Source organism: Trichoplusia ni, chromosome 1 (genome assembly GCF_003590095.1).
Source record: "Trichoplusia ni isolate ovarian cell line Hi5 chromosome 1, tn1, whole genome shotgun sequence".
Classification (NCBI taxonomy): domain Eukaryota; kingdom Metazoa; phylum Arthropoda; class Insecta; order Lepidoptera; family Noctuidae; genus Trichoplusia; species Trichoplusia ni.
In genome coordinates, this window is record NC_039478.1 from 19,269,079 (window position 1) to 19,286,358 (window position 17,280).

Sequence of the window (17,280 nt, forward strand, 5' to 3'; positions counted from 1 at the left end):
AATTCTTATTCTAGGTTACGGTTGAAATATAAATGCATTAATACTTCAATTAAACCTTCCTTGACACCACTCGAGGTTTCTCCCAAAACCCTCCCGTTACGATGTGATGTCACTTTAATATCTCTTAAGAATATCGCCTTTGAGGCGTGTGGGAAAAACAAACAGACGCACACTCAGTGCTAATTCGATATAAATTGTTTCTCGATGATGCATTGTCCGGCGTCAAGTGGCCGGCCCTAGAGCTCTCCACGCGGCCGATTTGTTGAACGTTGTAAGTTTATTAAATGCGGACGTAATTGCGTATTCTTTTACTTGTGAACTTGTCAAGGAGGTCGTCTATGTAGGTTGGATGAGAACTAAAAGTTTAGAAGGTCTACAGCATTAGGATACCAATTTAGGGTGTTTATATTGATTAGGTAGCTATATTGGAGCAGAAATAACTTAAGTATATTGATTATTAAATGCTACTTTAGTATTTAGAAAAGCAGCACAAACTTTTACCAAATAGGAATAATATCTTACCTTTTAAGAACCTACCTTTAAATAAAGGTAGAGTTGAATTTTAGAGTCTTCTAATAAATCGCCCCACAAAATGTATAATAATTATTAATATTAAATTATTAAAGTATGTCGATCTATTTTTAATTGTCAAAAAAAAACATAATTTTAAACTAAGAATACTTACACGTTCCAAATTTAAAGAAGTGTCATTTTGTAAAACTTCAACGTCTCCGGTAACAACATACAATGCAATTTGGTAAATACATGAATTAAACATTATCTACTACGATCTTGCCAAAAATCAGCATCACTCCGGTGTTATTATTGAACTGTATTTAATACTACTCACATACTGAGCTCGACACCTATTTGGTGGAGCCCTGAAACACGCACCACACGTTCATCAAAGCACTGTACCGTACTCAGAAACATGACAAGCCATGTGCCAAAAACTGAATTTTGTTTTTTTTCTGTCCTTTAAACTGGGCACTGGAAAATCTGTTGGTTTCATTTTTGTGATTATTTGTCCTTTTTCTATGTAATTGCATTTATTTTTTATTGCTGTTGAGCCAATAAAAGGTTTTAAGTACCTCTTTCTAATGGGTTGTAGTTAAGTTTCTCTACTAGATATGGCTATATAAGGCGTGAAATGTTTAATTACTATTACGATAGCTGTAGTTACCAATGAGTTAATAGTAACGAGGTGAGGTTAAAGGTAATCATATAATACACATGTAAATACCTGTTGCGAATCCCGTTATCAATTAGCGTTAGTCTCTGCGATTTATAGATGTAACTTCCTTGGTGTTTCTTCTTCAGCTCATTAACAGCATAATGTAAGGCTTGGATGGATGTGATACTTAGCTAATTGTTTATTTGGATTAACAATTGATGTGCTTAAAATCTGTGCTATATGTGATAGGTTGTATAAAGATAGCAAATGATCTATTTTGAGTTACACTTTTTCAAATATCAGTAGTAAAAAACTCTTTCCTTGCAAAATACTAAAGGTGGGTAACGCTCGCGATAACACCTTTTTCCAAAATATACCTAAGTACTTATGTAAAACAACAGTTTTATTTAGGTAAAAATGCCTTTCGTCATACACTTGTGTCTCCGACGGGATTACAGCTTCTCTCTAAGTGGTTTCATCACATCTAAACAGACATAAACCATCTTAAAACTTCACCAAACAATTTAAGCACCAGCATTTCTCTATCACTATTAATATATTATATTCTGTGACAATAAAAAAATGTTTATCTATGGTCTAGCGGTGCAGATAGGGCAGCGATCGGGCCGAGTCACAGGTCGCCGCCTACGCACGCCGTGCCGCACAGCGTAACTAAATGTGGCATAAATACTGAACAACATATCTAAATTATATTATACAAGTCTGTCAATATAAAATAAGTTCGAAGAAAGTTTAGATCTAAAAATAATATATTACAAAATATCTACTTCAAGTTCGTAAAGCCTGCTTTATGTACTTGCAGTAGTATGCAGGTACCTATACCTGCATATAAAACTGTCGTGTTTTGGTACAAGTTTCTGAAAGACAATCGACTCAGTAGTACCTAATTTTCTCTGATAGACTTTATATTAACAGGTCAGAATAAGAGTCACAGTACGCAAATGTTTTGCGCACACTAATCGGTTATAGTAATATTTACCGCTTGCGAGTTTGAAATCTTTGAAATTGACTATTATAGCTTGGATTTATCATATTATTAGAGAAAATAGAATTCATGGTCTCTACACTTTTCGCGAATAGACGGATGACGCGAAACTACGAGATTATATGCCTACTTATAAGAGGTTTTTTTTTATTATCTACAAATTACAAGAGGACTACCGAATAGCTTATTAAAAGCGCAACGACAAATTCATGGAAAAAATAACTGAGTAACAATTAGGTAGCTATCCTTCACTGGTATCTATGTATACTAATTCAAATATCTCTCATAAGTACGCAACGCAACTACATAATTAAAAATACAGCTGCGCAGTTAAAGCAAATTTAACGCAAAATCTTAACAGCCACATAGGTAATTACTAAGTTAATAAAGCAGCGAAGTTAATTCCCCTTCACACTATCGCTTATTAAAAGTTAACAATAAGTACTTAGAAACGTTTAGAAATCCGCGTTTTGAGCAAACACATGATTTGAAGACGTCGAAGTACCGTATTACCTGTACACTTCCTCAATTAACGACTGTCCGTACAATATACTAGAACACAATTACAGCAGTAGTAAACGCGTTCGACAAACAGCTCGCTCGTTTATGATAACATCTTCTAAGAAACCTTTAGGTGGTCGCAAACATTAGCTTTGTTTGAGCGCCAATTTGGACTGGCTGAGCTTTCATACTGACAAACTTAACCTAAAACCCAAACATACTAAAATCAACCTTATCTTAACTCCTTTAGAGAGAATGACGCAAGCAAAAGAAAGCAGTGTTCATGCTCTTAAATTTTAATTGCGAAACACTGCGGACGCACACGTCTTGTGTATTCGCGAATGTGTTAATTCAAAGCATTGCAGTATGCTTTTAATATGCACTTATATGGCGTGCACATTCTTTAGCACTTAGTTGGGTGATAAATGCCTACTTTTGTTGTTATGTTGTTACACAAAGATTTTAAAGGTATTAATGTGAGACGGATGTTAGTCAGCAAGCAGGGAATAGAAAGATTGTTGCTATTCTTGAATACTAGGCGTTAAAGTATAAGGCTTTTTATCGATTTTCTTATCACATAATCTGCTTTTAATGGCTTAATAATTTTAAATATCATATATTTAACTTTTTCTTCGTTTTCTTTTATCTTTCGGTAAGCTTAAGATATTTTTTTGGAGTAAGGGTCGTTAGGCATTTTCGCAAAAAAGCTTTTAATGTTCTGGTAGCAGTTATATCATAGCATCTAGATCTTTTAAAAAATGAACATAAATAAAACAAATATATATGACTTAATTATTGTTTATTAATTGCTTACAACTAAAATTTATTCTAATAGAACTCATTAAGTTCATTCACAAGATCTCATGCGATGTGGTGATCCGTACTTAGTTATGGCTTCGAAAGGTATTTTGTCAAATGAAGTCAGTATTTAATCAGCCAATATTTCTAGTACATTTCCTGGGTTTACATTCTTAAATATAACATTGAAGAGTATAGGTTACTAAATATCTAGGTCGATACCAGTCCCGGCGACTTTTTGACGAAAAGTCGAATTACAGTAATTTCACCTGTTAGGTTTTGCCTAAAACAGGTTGACAAGATTATGACAATCACTACAAGATTACATTACACGTATAAAAAGATTAAACAGGGCACAATTGGAATTATTAAATACTAGAGAATACAAGTCGAAAATGCTACTTTACGTCAGCTGTAAATATGTTTTATAGTTCAAAAATCGAACTGCACTCCACAGTTAACAGCCATAACCTCAGCAGATCGACCGGTTGTAGGTTCCTTTTCATTTGGGTTTGGTTTCTTGGTCTGTCACATATCTTATGTAGATGGTGTCCTCGGGTTTGGGGTCTTCAATTTGGCTTTCGTCGAGTTGGGAGCAGGCGATGGCGAGTGCGGAGCCGTCGTGGGAGAAGCTGAGGGAGGAGACGGCCGTGTTGTAGCGGTGGAACTGGCAGAGACGCTTCTTGTTGAAACCGTCCCAGATGTTCACGTAGCCGTCCGAGCCGCCCGTCGCGAACGTGTTGTACACCGAGTGGAAGCTTATCGCGTTTACTGGATAGATCTTTTCTAGACCTGGAATAGAAACATGGTTTATTAAAAAAAGTTAAAACTAGCATTATAGCCTGAATTAATGAAGGCTGAATGAAGGCCCTGCAGGATTTTTTAGACTATAAAATAAGAATTTTACTTAGCAACAGAAAACTTGAACGCTTTTGTATGATAAGGGTGCACTGCTTTAAGTGGGTTGACAAATTTTATTAGTCACAAGGCTAATAAAGACGAAAAATACAAATACCCACCTCCATCTTTAATCCGATGACATTTAAATGCATACTTTTTCTTCTGCACCTCTGGATTGCTATCCAAATACTCCACGGCGACTCGGCCCTCGATAGAGCTTAGGACGTAGCCCTGCTTGTTGGGGAACACGCGGATGCACCGGGTTTGGTACTTCAGTGAGGACTCCCTTCTCTGGTTCACATGACCCATGTTCCTTACATCCCACACGAATATCTTCCGACCAGATGTACCAACTACAAACTTCTCTCCTACTATGCTCATTGTATATACCTGCAATTATGAAGTATGAGGAAATGTAGTTACATACATCAATTATTGACACTGTTTTTTGTCTATTAAAGATGTTTGAATATTCTGTGTCACTTATTGTAAATGTGATATGATTATAGCTACAAGTTAATTAGTTTATTATCTGTGCATTGTTAATAGCAACTGAAAATGCTATGACTCTTGATGAAAGGTGATAGCCACTTAAATATGTAACACAGACAAAGACTGTTCACAGTTCTGTTTTACTAAATGATACACATACAACAATTATTATCTTGTTATCCCTTATGTATAAGGTATTCTATAAGAATATGGTACTAACTTGGTTAGAACAGTCCGTTTTTGAGCTATAGTTGATAAGTGTATGTGGCTAGGCTGAACCGTGTGAGACCAACTGAAGTCCAACAGTTCCAGTTAGATAGAGATAAAAAAGACAATGTTTATTTATTTGTAGACTATTGTAAACTTGAGAACATGCAAGATATATATCTACTATAAGCTGGAATGAATCTTGAAGCAATGTATGCATATTAAGAATGATTGGGTTCATTGAGAAACTATTTAGCAACTGTACAATGTAAGTACCCTATTGCTAGTTATATACAGAGTGTTTTTGCACATATACAAGATAAATAGGTAATGAAGGTAAAACTATGTTTTATTTGTCCAATATACCCTAAACAAAGCAATGCTTTATGAAAAGGGATTGGATTTTAATGATGCAAAGCTCATTTCATAAGCTATTTTCATAATTCTAACATACCCTTTCATTTCCTTGGTTATAAGTCCCAACACAGTTAGGGACACGTCCATCCCACATCTTGACGGTTCCGTCCCAGCTGCCGGTGATGACCGCATTCACCTCGAGAGCATACTCCACACAACGGATGGCTCCTTTGTGCTCACCAAGAACAGTCTCCACACTTGCATTCAAGTCATACATCTTGAGAGTCTGGTCTAACCCACCCGAGTAGGTGTGTACAGCATCCTATGGAGAAGTAAATAAGTATATTCTATTTTTAAGTCAGTAATAACTCTCTTATGAGACATGAGCTCTCATGCTGTGAAGGTTTAACAATTTATGGTTTGAAGTATGTTAAAAAAATGTCATTCTAATATAGTAAAAAAATACCTGATAATTTTTCTAGCCTAAATTTGATTAAATATCGCGGCGGCCTTTGCTGTGTAACTAGCCAAGAAAGAGTTGTCGCATTAGGTACAATTTATTTAATGTCAATAATTAAAATAATGACTTCAATTTAATACATAACCAGAATGCTAAGTGCGCTTCCCAGGAAAATAACTGCAATCTTACCCTAAAACAGACATCCAGGACGGGCAGCTCGTGGTTGTACTTATGACGCTCCGTGTTCGAAGTAACATCGTACAGCCTCACGGTACTGTCCCAAGAGGACACCAGTAGAAACTGGTTGGATTTCGGGGCAAATTTAACACTCGAAATCGCGTCCTCTGGTAAACTCTTCAATTTGAACTCGGTGCGGGACTCCGCAACCCGCGTTACAGTCATTGTGGAAGCAATTTTGTTGGCTATTTTTTAATTATTGTAAAGAAACAAAGGTATCGCTTTTGGCTTTCAGGGAAGTCCTGATTTTCAATATAAATAGCGGGATTATGGATAACCGCAGTCTGCAAGCAACGAGCTCAGCCGTCGGCAACACAGAATAAAAATATTGATTTTCGATTGACAGAACTGACAGTGCTACGGCACTAAAACTTAGAAAACAAAACGTATTTTGAGCTAAACTAAATTATTAAAGTTTAATTCAAATAATTCTTCTTAATTTACGTTTCAATAACCTGTCAAAAATAATTACTTATTTTTTCAATATAACCTGATTATAAAGAATTGAACATTCTGCTGGAACTACTTTTCATATAACTTTGGTGACGTAACCTGCTACAGATAGTAATAAAAATAAATATGAACGCATCAGAATAGTAATCAAATAATTCGTTTTTGACTTTTAATTTTATTCTACAATTTATTATAACAAGTCCAAAGTTCACCTTCCAATCAGATTAAATAACGAAAATACTTTATTGTTTTTACTTGGGTGTTCACGGAACGTACTCTAAAATGTGCTTTTAATATTAACTTTAAATATAACTCGATTGTGTAATCTGGTGACATTTACGAACGCACCTTTATAATTGACATGTTTGTGATGAGGTGTGAATCGTAGAAAGAAATCTCCGTCTCGCAGAAATGATTTCACAAAAATCTATAGTTCCATGAAGTTTTGTGATGTTCTATTTGTGCTGTCTCAGAACGAACAAACGTAATACGATAACAATAGAATAGGACCTCAATAAGTAACATAAATGAATATAAAACCACCGCGCAGCTAAGTCGGTTCCGATAGGAACTAATGGAGTGATCAACTTATGAAATAACGATGCAAACCAACTCGAAAACTAAAGAAATGTTTATAGTCAGAGCTTTAGAAAAGATTTTGGCTGATAAGGACATCAAAAGGTCCTACCACAGCCAACTGAAGAAGTCCTGCGAAGTCGCTTTAGGTAAGACTTGTGACATTTTAGCTTATTCAATAACGTAATAAGTTGTACATTTGTTGAGTATATGTATTTATCACCTGTCACTAATTAGGTTAGAGTGTATATAGCGATAGTTTTATTGTTATTGATAAATTATTAGATAGTGAATGTATTGACCTTGGTTGAAAAATTGAAACCTACTTAACGTTATCATAGGCTTCAAAGTGATTTCGTGGTGTAGATCCGTGCAGTGATCAAATGTCAGTGGTGTATGTGGAAGCAATAATGTGTGTAATTTGTACATGATCTAGTCTGGCTAGTTGAACTAGTTGTAACATGAGCTATGTTCACATCCAAATACCTTTTACTTTTGTTGGGTAAGCTTGTATGTTGTTATATCACAGTTACTTGTCCAGATAAGATCACACTTATGATTTTGAATAGATGAGACAATTAGTACTAATGTATTAATTATATTGAGACCATTTTGTTGAACTGATAATAGTTGATAATATAAATTCTGAGTATTGCTCACAAATATTATCAATTGAAGAATGTTATTCATGTTTCCTAAAGCATAAATGAACAAGGCTTCTTGTATCAAGCCTTATCAACAGACTTATTTTATAGCACATTGTAAAATAATAAATTCCAGAAAGGTGAACAACCTCTAAAATGCAGTACATATATTTTTTCTACTTCTTCCTCGAATCATATGGTTCTGTCTTTTTTATTTTGTACAATCAATTAAATAAAACTAATAAAATTTTATACACTTGAAATAGTGTCAATAAAATATATAAAATGGTAAATGCGCCTAAGTGGATGTCAGAGTCTAAATCTCAATTCTTTTGCGCTACAAGTAAATACCTGCCTAAACTGTCCTTGGTCTTAATTGTAATTTATCTGTAATTTTATGCATGTCTATCTGTCTTGGAAAATGTTAAAATCATTCACATGCAAATTCCATAGTCAAATAGAAGGATGATATTTGTTTTTGTGTGAAAAATTAATGATCTTATTATCCTCTACTTTTATTATTTAGGTATAATAACAGTTATTTAATATTAATGAGTATAGATTATAGGGGCACAATCATGGTCCATTTTGACACTAAAATAAAGAATAATATTTTCATGTAATACATTTCATGCACTAACTCCATTCAGGATAAAATTACTTATTATATATGTATAATTGTAAATATGTTTTGCCTACATACAATACAAGCAGTATGAAACTGTCCAACACTCCTCTCATCATTAATTTAATTATCGAAAAGTAAATTACAAGCATTCATTCATAATTATTTACAAAAGATGTTTAACCAACTGTATGCTGCATAACATATAATACATAATGTTACTTTGTATGCAGTGGAACTTCCTGTGCTCTAAGCTGTGGATTGGTCTAAAGTACTTTATTATGTAAATAACTTCCATATTAGCATTGCTTTGACAGTGTGTGACTGTGTCTAATTGTAGACGGTATCAATGTATTTTAGTTTGTAACTGTTAGTAAAACTGTGAGTAATAATAATTAAAAACTCTTTGGCAAAATTTTATGGTAAAATGATGTGAACTTTAATTAACTGATTAGTTAAATGCATACCTATTCCAATAATTGAAAACATATATTATTAGTATTTGATATGAGTCCAGTATAAGCTTTTCAAGTCACTTGAAAGCCAAGAAAGCCAAGAATTATGTACCTAGATGCACACTAACATGTATCAATAAATAATATAATCAAAAAATATTCCACATTAAATTATATTATACTTATTCCCTATTACTTGTTTGTGTCTTACAATGAGAACACATCCCAGGTTTTTCCATGTCTATAGGCCATTTTGAGAGGACTGTTTGAAAGTCAAACTGATTAAAGATTGTTAACATGTTTACATCCATTTATAGCTAGTAAATTGGTTGATTGTATTTCTTTATTTGTTTATACTATACCAACACATTTGATCACTGCATATAAATATATCATTTAGTAAAGAAATAAAGTAGCAAAGTACATTTCAAATTCTACATTGAATATCCCACTCATAAAATCTTTCAATGTTTATTTACAGAGGAAATTAAGACAGAATTAAAAAATGGGGGTCAGCCGGAGTCAACTGAATCTCCTACATCTGGAACACTGCCTCTACCCAAAAATGATGCCTCCAACATCATTACAGCTGAGAAATACTTTCTACCATTTGAATTGGCATGCCAGAGCAAAGCATCCAGGATAGTGGTGACAGCTCTTGACTGCCTCCAGAAACTTATAGCTTATGGCCATCTTACTGGAAACATTCCCGACTCGACTACACCGAGAAAACTCTTGATAGATCGCATAGTTGAAACTATATGCAGCTGTTTCACAGGACCACAAACAGATGAAGGAGTTCAACTTCAAATAATTAAAGCACTACTTACGGTAATCACAAGCCAACATGTCGAAGTACACGAGGGCACAGTGCTCCTTGCTGTCAGAACATGTTATAATATTTATCTTGCAAGCAAAAATCTTATCAATCAAACAACCGCGAGAGCAACCTTGACGCAAATGCTTAATGTTATATTCACGAAAATGGAAAACCAGGCCATCGAAGCGGAGGCCAGTGGCAGCAATAATACCGTACCAGAGGTTCCACATAAGGTACCTAATGGTAATGTGGTGTCGGAAGAGGCACCTAACAACGTGTCTGAAGAAGTGAAAGACGCGGATCAAACGCCTGTTGATCAAGTTGATGATGTTTTAGAAGCCAAAATCATTGCTAAACAAATAGTTGACTCAGTTATTGATAATGCCATAAGTATTGCAACTAAAAAAACATCCGAAGAGGAGGCTCAAAACAGCCCTGACAATAATGAAATTCCATCTGATTCTCAAGATAGTGGAAGTGTGTCACAGGAGAGTAATGGCCAAGTACCTACTGAAGCAGTGATGACCAGAATACCATCTCAGGAAAGTGTGGATGTGGCATCAGAAAATGACAATTCAGTAACTGCGAAATTCACCCATGTATTACAGAAAGACGCTTTCTTAGTATTCAGAGCTCTCTGCAAGCTATCAATGAAACCTCTACCAGAAGGTACTCCAGACCCCAAGTCACATGAGTTAAGATCTAAAATTCTGTCTCTGCATCTTCTGCTATCTATCTTGCAAAACGCTGGTCCTGTTTTTAGAAACAATGAGATGTTTATCACTGCTATTAAACAGTATCTTTGCGTGGCGCTTTCGAAGAATGGCGTAAGCTCCGTACCTGAAGTATTCGAACTCTCCTTAGCTATTTTCTTAGCTCTTCTACAAAACTTTAAAGTGCACCTTAAGAAACAAATCGAGGTCTTTTTCAAAGAAATCTTCATGAATATACTAGAAACATCAAGCTCATCTTTTGAGCATAAATGGATGGTCATCCAAGCTTTGACCAGAATCTGCGGCGATGCGCAAAGCGTCGTAGATATATACGTCAACTACGACTGTGATTTGTCTGCAGCTAATCTGTTCCAGCGATTAGTTAATGATGTTTCAAAGATTGCACAGGGCAGACAAGCTTTGGAATTGGGTGCTACACCAAACCAAGAGAAGTCTATGCGTATTCGCGGACTTGAATGTCTAGTTTCCATATTAAAGTGTATGGTAGAGTGGAGCAAAGAACTTTATATAAATCCTAATCTACAAACAACTTTGGGAGAACGAACTGCGAAAGAGGATCCTGACCATCACAGTATGAAATCTCATGGAGGATCAAGTCTGAGTTTAGTTTCCACAGGTTCGAGCAATATTGGTAACAGAGAAACATTAGACTCACCTGAACAATTTGAAGTACTAAAACAGCAAAAGGAAGTTTGGGAAACTGGCATAGATCTGTTTAACAGGAAACCAAAACGTGGAGTTTCCTTCTTACAAGAACAAGGCCTTCTGGGAACATCGACAAAAGAAATCGCTGAATGGTTACTTACAGACGAAAGACTGGATAAAACATTCGTCGGTGAATATTTAGGTGAAAATGAAGACCATTCCAAGGAAGTTATGTATTCTTATGTAGATTCAATGAACTTTTCAAATATGGACATAGTGGCGGCGTTACGTTACTTCCTCGAGGGTTTCAGGCTACCTGGCGAAGCCCAAAAGATCGACAGGTTAATGGAAAAATTTGCGTCCCGATACTGTGAATGCAATCCTAAAAACACACTTTTTACAAGTGCAGATACCGTTTACGTACTAGCATTTTCGATAATTATGCTCACAACAGATTTACATTCTCCGCAAGTAAAGAATAAGATGACAAAAGAACAATACATTAAGTTGAACAGTGGCATAAGCGATAATAATGACCTTCCGCGTGAATATTTATCACAAATCTACGACGAAATAGCTGGTCACGAGATTAAAATGAAAAACACGTCGAAGCCAGGCAAACATATGATTGCTAATGAAAAGAAACGTAAACTGATTTGGAACATGGAAATGGATTTGATATCGACTGCTGCTAAGAATTTGATGGAGTCAGTGTCTCACGTTCAGACTCCGTTTACAACGGCTAAACACGTAGAACACGTGCGGCCAATGTTCAAGATGGCTTGGACTCCTTTCCTGGCAGCCTTCTCAGTGGGACTCCAGGACTGTGACGATCCTGAAATCGCTTCACTTTGCCTAGACGGTATTAGGTGCGCTATTCGCATCGCCTGCATTTTCCACATGTCACTCGAAAGAGACGCCTATGTACAAGCTCTTGCACGATTCACTCTGCTTACAGCTAATTCACCTATCACAGAAATGAAGGCAAAGAATATTGACACTATAAAGACATTGATTACGGTCGCGCATACGGACGGAAACTACTTAGGAACAAGTTGGTTGGATGTCGTTAAATGCATTTCTCAGTTAGAATTAGCGCAACTTATAGGAACTGGAGTACGGCCGCAGTTCTTATCGGGGTCAGGAATTAAGCCTCAGCCCGATTCCCTTAAGTTTAGCCTAATGTCATTGGATCCTAGTGTCAAAGAACATATTGGCGAAACGAGCTCTCAGAGTGTCGTAGTCGCAGTTGATAGAATATTTACGGGATCCACCAGACTTGATGGTGACGCCATAGTTGACTTTGTCAAAGCTTTATGTCAAGTATCCTTAGACGAATTAAGCCATCCCACAAATCCTCGAATGTTTTCACTACAGAAGATTGTTGAAATATCTTACTACAATATGGGTCGAATTAGGCTGCAGTGGTCTCGAATATGGCAAGTACTTGGTGATCACTTCAACAAAGTAGGATGCAGCAGTAATGAAGACATCGCATTCTTTGCTGTTGATTCTTTAAGACAACTATCAATGAAGTTTATTGAAAAGGGCGAGTTCGCCAATTTCAAATTTCAGAAAGATTTCTTAAGACCATTTGAACATATTATGAAGAAGAACAGTTCTCCAACAATCCGAGATATGGTTGTTCGGTGTATTGCACAGATGGTCAACTCGCAAGCACCAAACATCAAGTCTGGTTGGAAAAACATATTCTCTGTATTCCACTTGGCTGCAAGTGATCAAGATGAAGCCATTGTCGATTTAGCATTCCAAACCACAGGCAAGATTATTAATGAGTTATATGAAAGACAGTTTCCCGCGATGATCGACTCTTTCCAAGATGCAGTTAAATGTTTATCTGAATTCGCGTGCAATGCTAAATTCCCCGACACTTCGATGGAAGCTATAAGGCTCGTCAGGTCTTGCGCGACAGCAGTCGGAGCCTCGCCGCAGCTGTTCGCCGAACACGCCGGTCTGGAAGGAGAGCCGGGCGCTCCCGAGGTAGACAGAGTCTGGCTGAGGGGATGGTTCCCCTTGCTGTTCTCCTTATCATGTGTCGTCAGCCGCTGCAAGCTTGACGTACGTACCAGAGGCCTTACGGTCCTGTTCGAGATTATTAAAACTCATGGTGAATCATTCCGTCCACATTGGTGGAGAGATCTGTTTAATATACTGTTTAGGATCTTCGATAATATGAAGTTACCTGAACACCAGCTGGAGAAAAACGAGTGGATGACTACAACATGCAATCACGCGTTGTACGCTATTGTTGATGTCTTCACGCAGTACTTTGACATTCTCGGATCCCTACTCTTAGAGCAACTGTACGCTCAACTACATTGGTGCGTACAACAAGACAACGAGCAGCTCGCCAGGTCTGGCACTAACTGCTTGGAAAATCTAGTCATATCGAACGGAACCAAGTTCAACGAAGACACGTGGAGCAAGACGTGCCAGATTATGTTGGATATATTTAACAGCACGCTACCGACCACGTTATTGACTTGGAAGCCCGACGAAAACGAAGAAAACGAAACGCCCCAAGTCAGACATGGAATACTGAAAAAACCCCAGGGTGGAGACGAAATCAAATCTTCTAATCGGGTGTTCAATAGTCTACTGATCAAGTGCGTAGTGCAGTTGGAACTTATCCAAACTATTGACAATATTGTCTTCTACCCAGCTACGTCTAGGAAGGAGGACGCTGAGACCTTAGCCTTGGCGGCCGCAGAGTTGACCGGCGGCACCCCGGGCACAGAACAGGAATGTCAGCGTGAAGAACAAGGAATGTATAGATTGCTGAGCTCTCCACATCTGCTACGACTCGTCGAATGCTTAATGTGCAGTCATCGCTTTGCTAAAACATTTAATACGAACAATGCACAGAGAAATGTATTGTGGAAAGCTAATTTCAAGGGTTCAGTGAAACCCAATATGTTGAAACAAGAGACTCAATCGTTGGCCTGTGTGCTTCGGATACTGTTCAAGATGTACAGCGATGAAACGCGGAGGGATCACTGGCCAGCCGTACAGAAGAGTCTCATTAGCATTTGCTGTGAAGCGCTGGAATACTTCGCCGGAGTCACGAGCGAAGCACACAGAGATGCGTGGACGTCGATCCTGCTGCTGATCCTCACAAGAATCCTTAAGATGCCCGACGAAAGAGTAAGTACAAGACCTGAATAATGTTGAATCATAAATCTTTCGTTCGTAGTTTTTATCAAACCATATAATGGCATTTCATTGTAGATGCTATCTTTTATGATACAGATTGTTACTTACATGACGATTTAAGTGACTCAAGTGCCTACAATATGTCATGTTGTCGGGCGATCACATTAGCAAATCAATAAAATATAATGAAATAGCGAAACTCATCAGTCTACGTACCGTACGCACGAACTGGTATCATTGAAAGTAATATTATTGTTTAGCATAATGTATCGTTGTCGTCACGCTTTTATTCCTTTATGAGACTAGCGGAGAGTTATGTTATCGGTAAACAAACAAGTTTATACATTCGCATAATCAGTGTAAATAAAATTATGGAGGCTTATATACCATAAGCTGACCAGATATGAATCTTGGGTATTCTTAACACAAAATGAAGGCGCCTAAACTTTTCTAGAGTTACGATGCAACACGAAATTATGCGTCGAATAATAAAATAGATTCAATACTCATATCAATATTTCAGAAAATGACTGATGAATATTGATTGGATCAAACCCCCAAATTTGTTGTATCCTAAATAAAAAGTGCTTATGAAGAAGAAAACAACATATATTATGTATAAATACAATTGTACAACGGCGCTCTGTTTCAGTTTGCGGCGCACGTGTCGAGTTACTACCCGCTGCTGTGTGAGATCACGTGCTTCGACCTCAAGCCCGAGCTGCGCTCCGTGCTGCGGCGCGTCTTCATCCGCATCGGGCCCGTCTTCAACATCGTCAGCAACGCCCAATAACAACACAATACTTACAAACAATATGGCCTTATAGTTCTCTAGGATAAAGTATGACTTTGATGTTAATGTTAAAAATAATACTTCGGTTGATTCCTTAAAATTTAATGTAATATTGACAGAAATCAGTACTTCAGTAGTATTAACAGTGATCTATCATATATTTATAGGGTGTAGTAGTCTTATTTCTAATTTATATTATAAATTATTGATTTGATTATCAAGTTAAATTTTTAAATTGTATATTATAAAAAAACATAGAAGTTGTATCTATAAATTATTATAGTTTATTCTGTATATTTGAAAGTTTTTACTGTCTGGGGAGCTGAATTCACTCACTGCTACTATTTGCTTCATGTTTTTCTAGCTAGACTGATCAGACTGTGATTGTGAAGTTTTACTTTTCCACGGCTTTCCATGTTTATCTTTTTTTATTGGAGTGACTTCAGAACTCGCACGCAAACTGATTATTATATTATTCCTTAAAATAAAAATCATAAATTTAAATGAAATCTGATTTAAACAATCTTCAGTCCCTCAATAGACCTTTCCAAAGAATCCAAATCCCAGATGACCAGTTGTCCATCCAGACCTGTGGTGCTGAACTTACGAGTGTTAGCTTTAGTGCCTTCATACAGGCGGATAGATGTTATAGCATTCTGATGAATGGAATCAAGGAAAGTATCATTAGTTTCAATGCGCGCCTGGCGATCCAGAGACTGGAACTTCTTCATGGCAGACAGTCCACCAGACTCCTTCCTCTGAGTATTATCCAGTTTGGCTACAAAACTAATCTGGTTACCTTCATGGCAATACAATAAAGGAATGCAGCTATGTCCTGCCACCACAAGAGAGTTGTTGGTCACCCAGCTACATCCCAAGAATGGCAGATATTCAGTCTTCATTTTGATAACAGCTTTGCCTTGAGTAGCATCAGCTACATTGATGGAGCTGTCATGACCCACCCATGCAAACTTAGTCCCGTCTGCTGAGAAAGAGACGCTATGTACCCATCCACCTCCATTAGGAGAGTTGGGAAACTCTGCCAACAGTTGGCCCAAAGGCAGCTTAGTGCCCCAAACATTTGGTCCAGGTTGGTCTTCAATATCTTTAATGTAAGCTGAGAACACCCTTACTTTGAAGTCTGCTGAGCCAGCAACCAAGAGAATGTTATTTGGATGCCAGTCAATGCTTGTCACAGTTGAACGAATAGGCTTTTTGATGTGTTTGGAGACCCACCAGTTGTTCTCCTTCTCAAAGTAACAAATGGAGATTAACCTAGCTCCAGACCCTACAGCAAACTTGTTTTCCATTGGAGACCATTTTACACAGGTTGCAGCTCGGTTGATACGAAGGAGGACCAAGGTTGTTGTCCATTTTCCATCATCTCCTTGAGTCCAGACGTAAGCATTGCGGTCAACAGAACAAGTTACAATGCGGTTAGTGTTGGGAGCCCAGTCAATACCCATCACCTTCAGGTCGTGTTCCACTAGGTTGTTGGTTTGCTTCCAATCATTACCTTCTTTTTGATAGATGTGAACTTCATTGTTGTTAGGAGAAAATGCTATTTCTGTAATACAATAAATATTGGTAAGTCAGATTGCCTTTATTAGACCACCCAGGGTTTGCTGTTAGGCACCTTAAATTTGCCCACAATCTCTATGTTACGGATGGCTAAAAAAACATGCTACGGCTTCGTGTGATTTAACTACACAAATGTATAATGAAATAACTTACGGGTTCTATCCTTATTCCACGCATGGCAAGTTACCGGCGCACAAGAATCTCCAAATGTTAGAGTTTGGGACATTTTTAGTAACCTGAAACACGAATAATCTTATTTATTAAACGTATAGCGTCATTAATTTCTAAATCAAGTAATTTTAGTACATATTTACCTTAAGTTTCTCAGCAAACGGGAAGCTAGTCACACCCAACGATATCGGTTGATAAGCAGAAATTCGCGGACTCTGGGCAGTCGACGCGAATACCTGAAATCACAATTTATTACGAACTTTCCGACACAAAATGCCTATACTATTTAACATAAAGTTATCCCAATCCAAAAGCCACTTACTACTTCAATTATTGTTAGTTTTAATCAAAAACTCGACTGAGTGATGAGTCGAGTTTCACTGAGGATACTGTATTGAATGAATAATAAACTTTGACGTAGGTAAGTCGTACAGTGACCGACCAAGTGATTCATAAGTGCAGTACAGATCTGAATTA

At 37.1% G+C, this 17,280-nt stretch overlaps 3 protein-coding genes across 5 annotated transcripts; 1 reads left to right on the top strand and 2 right to left on the bottom strand.

Annotated features, from left to right (window-relative positions):
- Positions 1-3,463: 3,463 nt before the first annotated feature.
- Positions 3,464-6,470, bottom strand: LOC113498057 (mitotic checkpoint protein BUB3-like). The gene is made up of 4 exons (XM_026877962.1): positions 6,085-6,470; positions 5,533-5,757; positions 4,499-4,769; positions 3,464-4,271 (listed from the first exon to the last, which is right to left on the bottom strand). Exons 1-4 carry the CDS (start codon positions 6,295-6,297, stop codon positions 3,982-3,984), a joined length of 999 nt encoding a protein of 332 aa, XP_026733763.1. The 5' UTR covers positions 6,298-6,470; the 3' UTR covers positions 3,464-3,981.
- Positions 6,471-6,878: 408 nt separating this feature from the next.
- Positions 6,879-15,093, top strand: LOC113498012 (brefeldin A-inhibited guanine nucleotide-exchange protein 1-like). 2 transcript variants are annotated; one of them, XM_026877891.1, is made up of 3 exons: positions 6,879-7,310; positions 9,367-14,249; positions 14,911-15,093. In XM_026877891.1, exons 1-3 carry the CDS (start codon positions 7,187-7,189, stop codon positions 15,049-15,051), a joined length of 5,148 nt encoding a protein of 1,715 aa, XP_026733692.1. In that variant the 5' UTR covers positions 6,879-7,186; the 3' UTR covers positions 15,052-15,093. The 2 variants fall into 2 exon arrangements, with proteins under 2 accessions (XP_026733692.1, XP_026733700.1); XM_026877899.1 differs by lacking the exon at positions 6,879-7,310 and adding an exon at positions 7,485-7,663.
- Positions 15,094-15,137: 44 nt separating this feature from the next.
- On the bottom strand, positions 15,138-17,231 carry LOC113498046 (actin-related protein 2/3 complex subunit 1A-B-like). Of its 2 annotated transcripts, none has more exons than XM_026877941.1 (4): positions 17,126-17,231; positions 16,947-17,039; positions 16,786-16,868; positions 15,138-16,618 (listed from the first exon to the last, which is right to left on the bottom strand). In XM_026877941.1, exons 3-4 carry the CDS (start codon positions 16,856-16,858, stop codon positions 15,567-15,569), a joined length of 1,125 nt encoding a protein of 374 aa, XP_026733742.1. In that variant the 5' UTR covers positions 16,859-16,868; positions 16,947-17,039; positions 17,126-17,231; the 3' UTR covers positions 15,138-15,566. The 2 variants fall into 2 exon arrangements, with proteins under 2 accessions (XP_026733742.1, XP_026733752.1); XM_026877951.1 differs by having other exon boundaries at positions 16,786-16,884.
- Positions 17,232-17,280: the final 49 nt, after the last annotated feature.

Excerpts from the sequence above, each read along its gene's own strand:
- LOC113498012 (XM_026877891.1), top strand. The coding sequence starts at position 7,187 with ATGCAAACCAACTCGAAAACTAAAGAAATGTTTATAGTCAGAGCTTTA. Across the intron at positions 7,311-9,366 it reads GTCCTGCGAAGTCGCTTTAG|AGGAAATTAAGACAGAATTA; the intron begins GTAAGACTTGTG and ends GTTTATTTACAG. Across the intron at positions 14,250-14,910 it reads TTAAGATGCCCGACGAAAGA|TTTGCGGCGCACGTGTCGAG; the intron begins GTAAGTACAAGA and ends GCTCTGTTTCAG.
- LOC113498046 (XM_026877941.1), bottom strand. The coding sequence starts at position 16,858 with ATGTCCCAAACTCTAACATTTGGAGATTCTTGTGCGCCGGTAACTTGC. Across the intron at positions 16,619-16,785 it reads GTGGAATAAGGATAGAACCC|AAATAGCATTTTCTCCTAAC; the intron begins GTAAGTTATTTC and ends ATTGTATTACAG.
- LOC113498057 (XM_026877962.1), bottom strand. The coding sequence starts at position 6,297 with ATGACTGTAACGCGGGTTGCGGAGTCCCGCACCGAGTTCAAATTGAAG. Across the intron at positions 5,758-6,084 it reads TCCTGGATGTCTGTTTTAGG|GATGCTGTACACACCTACTC; the intron begins GTAAGATTGCAG and ends ACTTCTCCATAG. Across the intron at positions 4,770-5,532 it reads ATAACCAAGGAAATGAAAGG|GTATATACAATGAGCATAGT; the intron begins GTATGTTAGAAT and ends TCATAATTGCAG.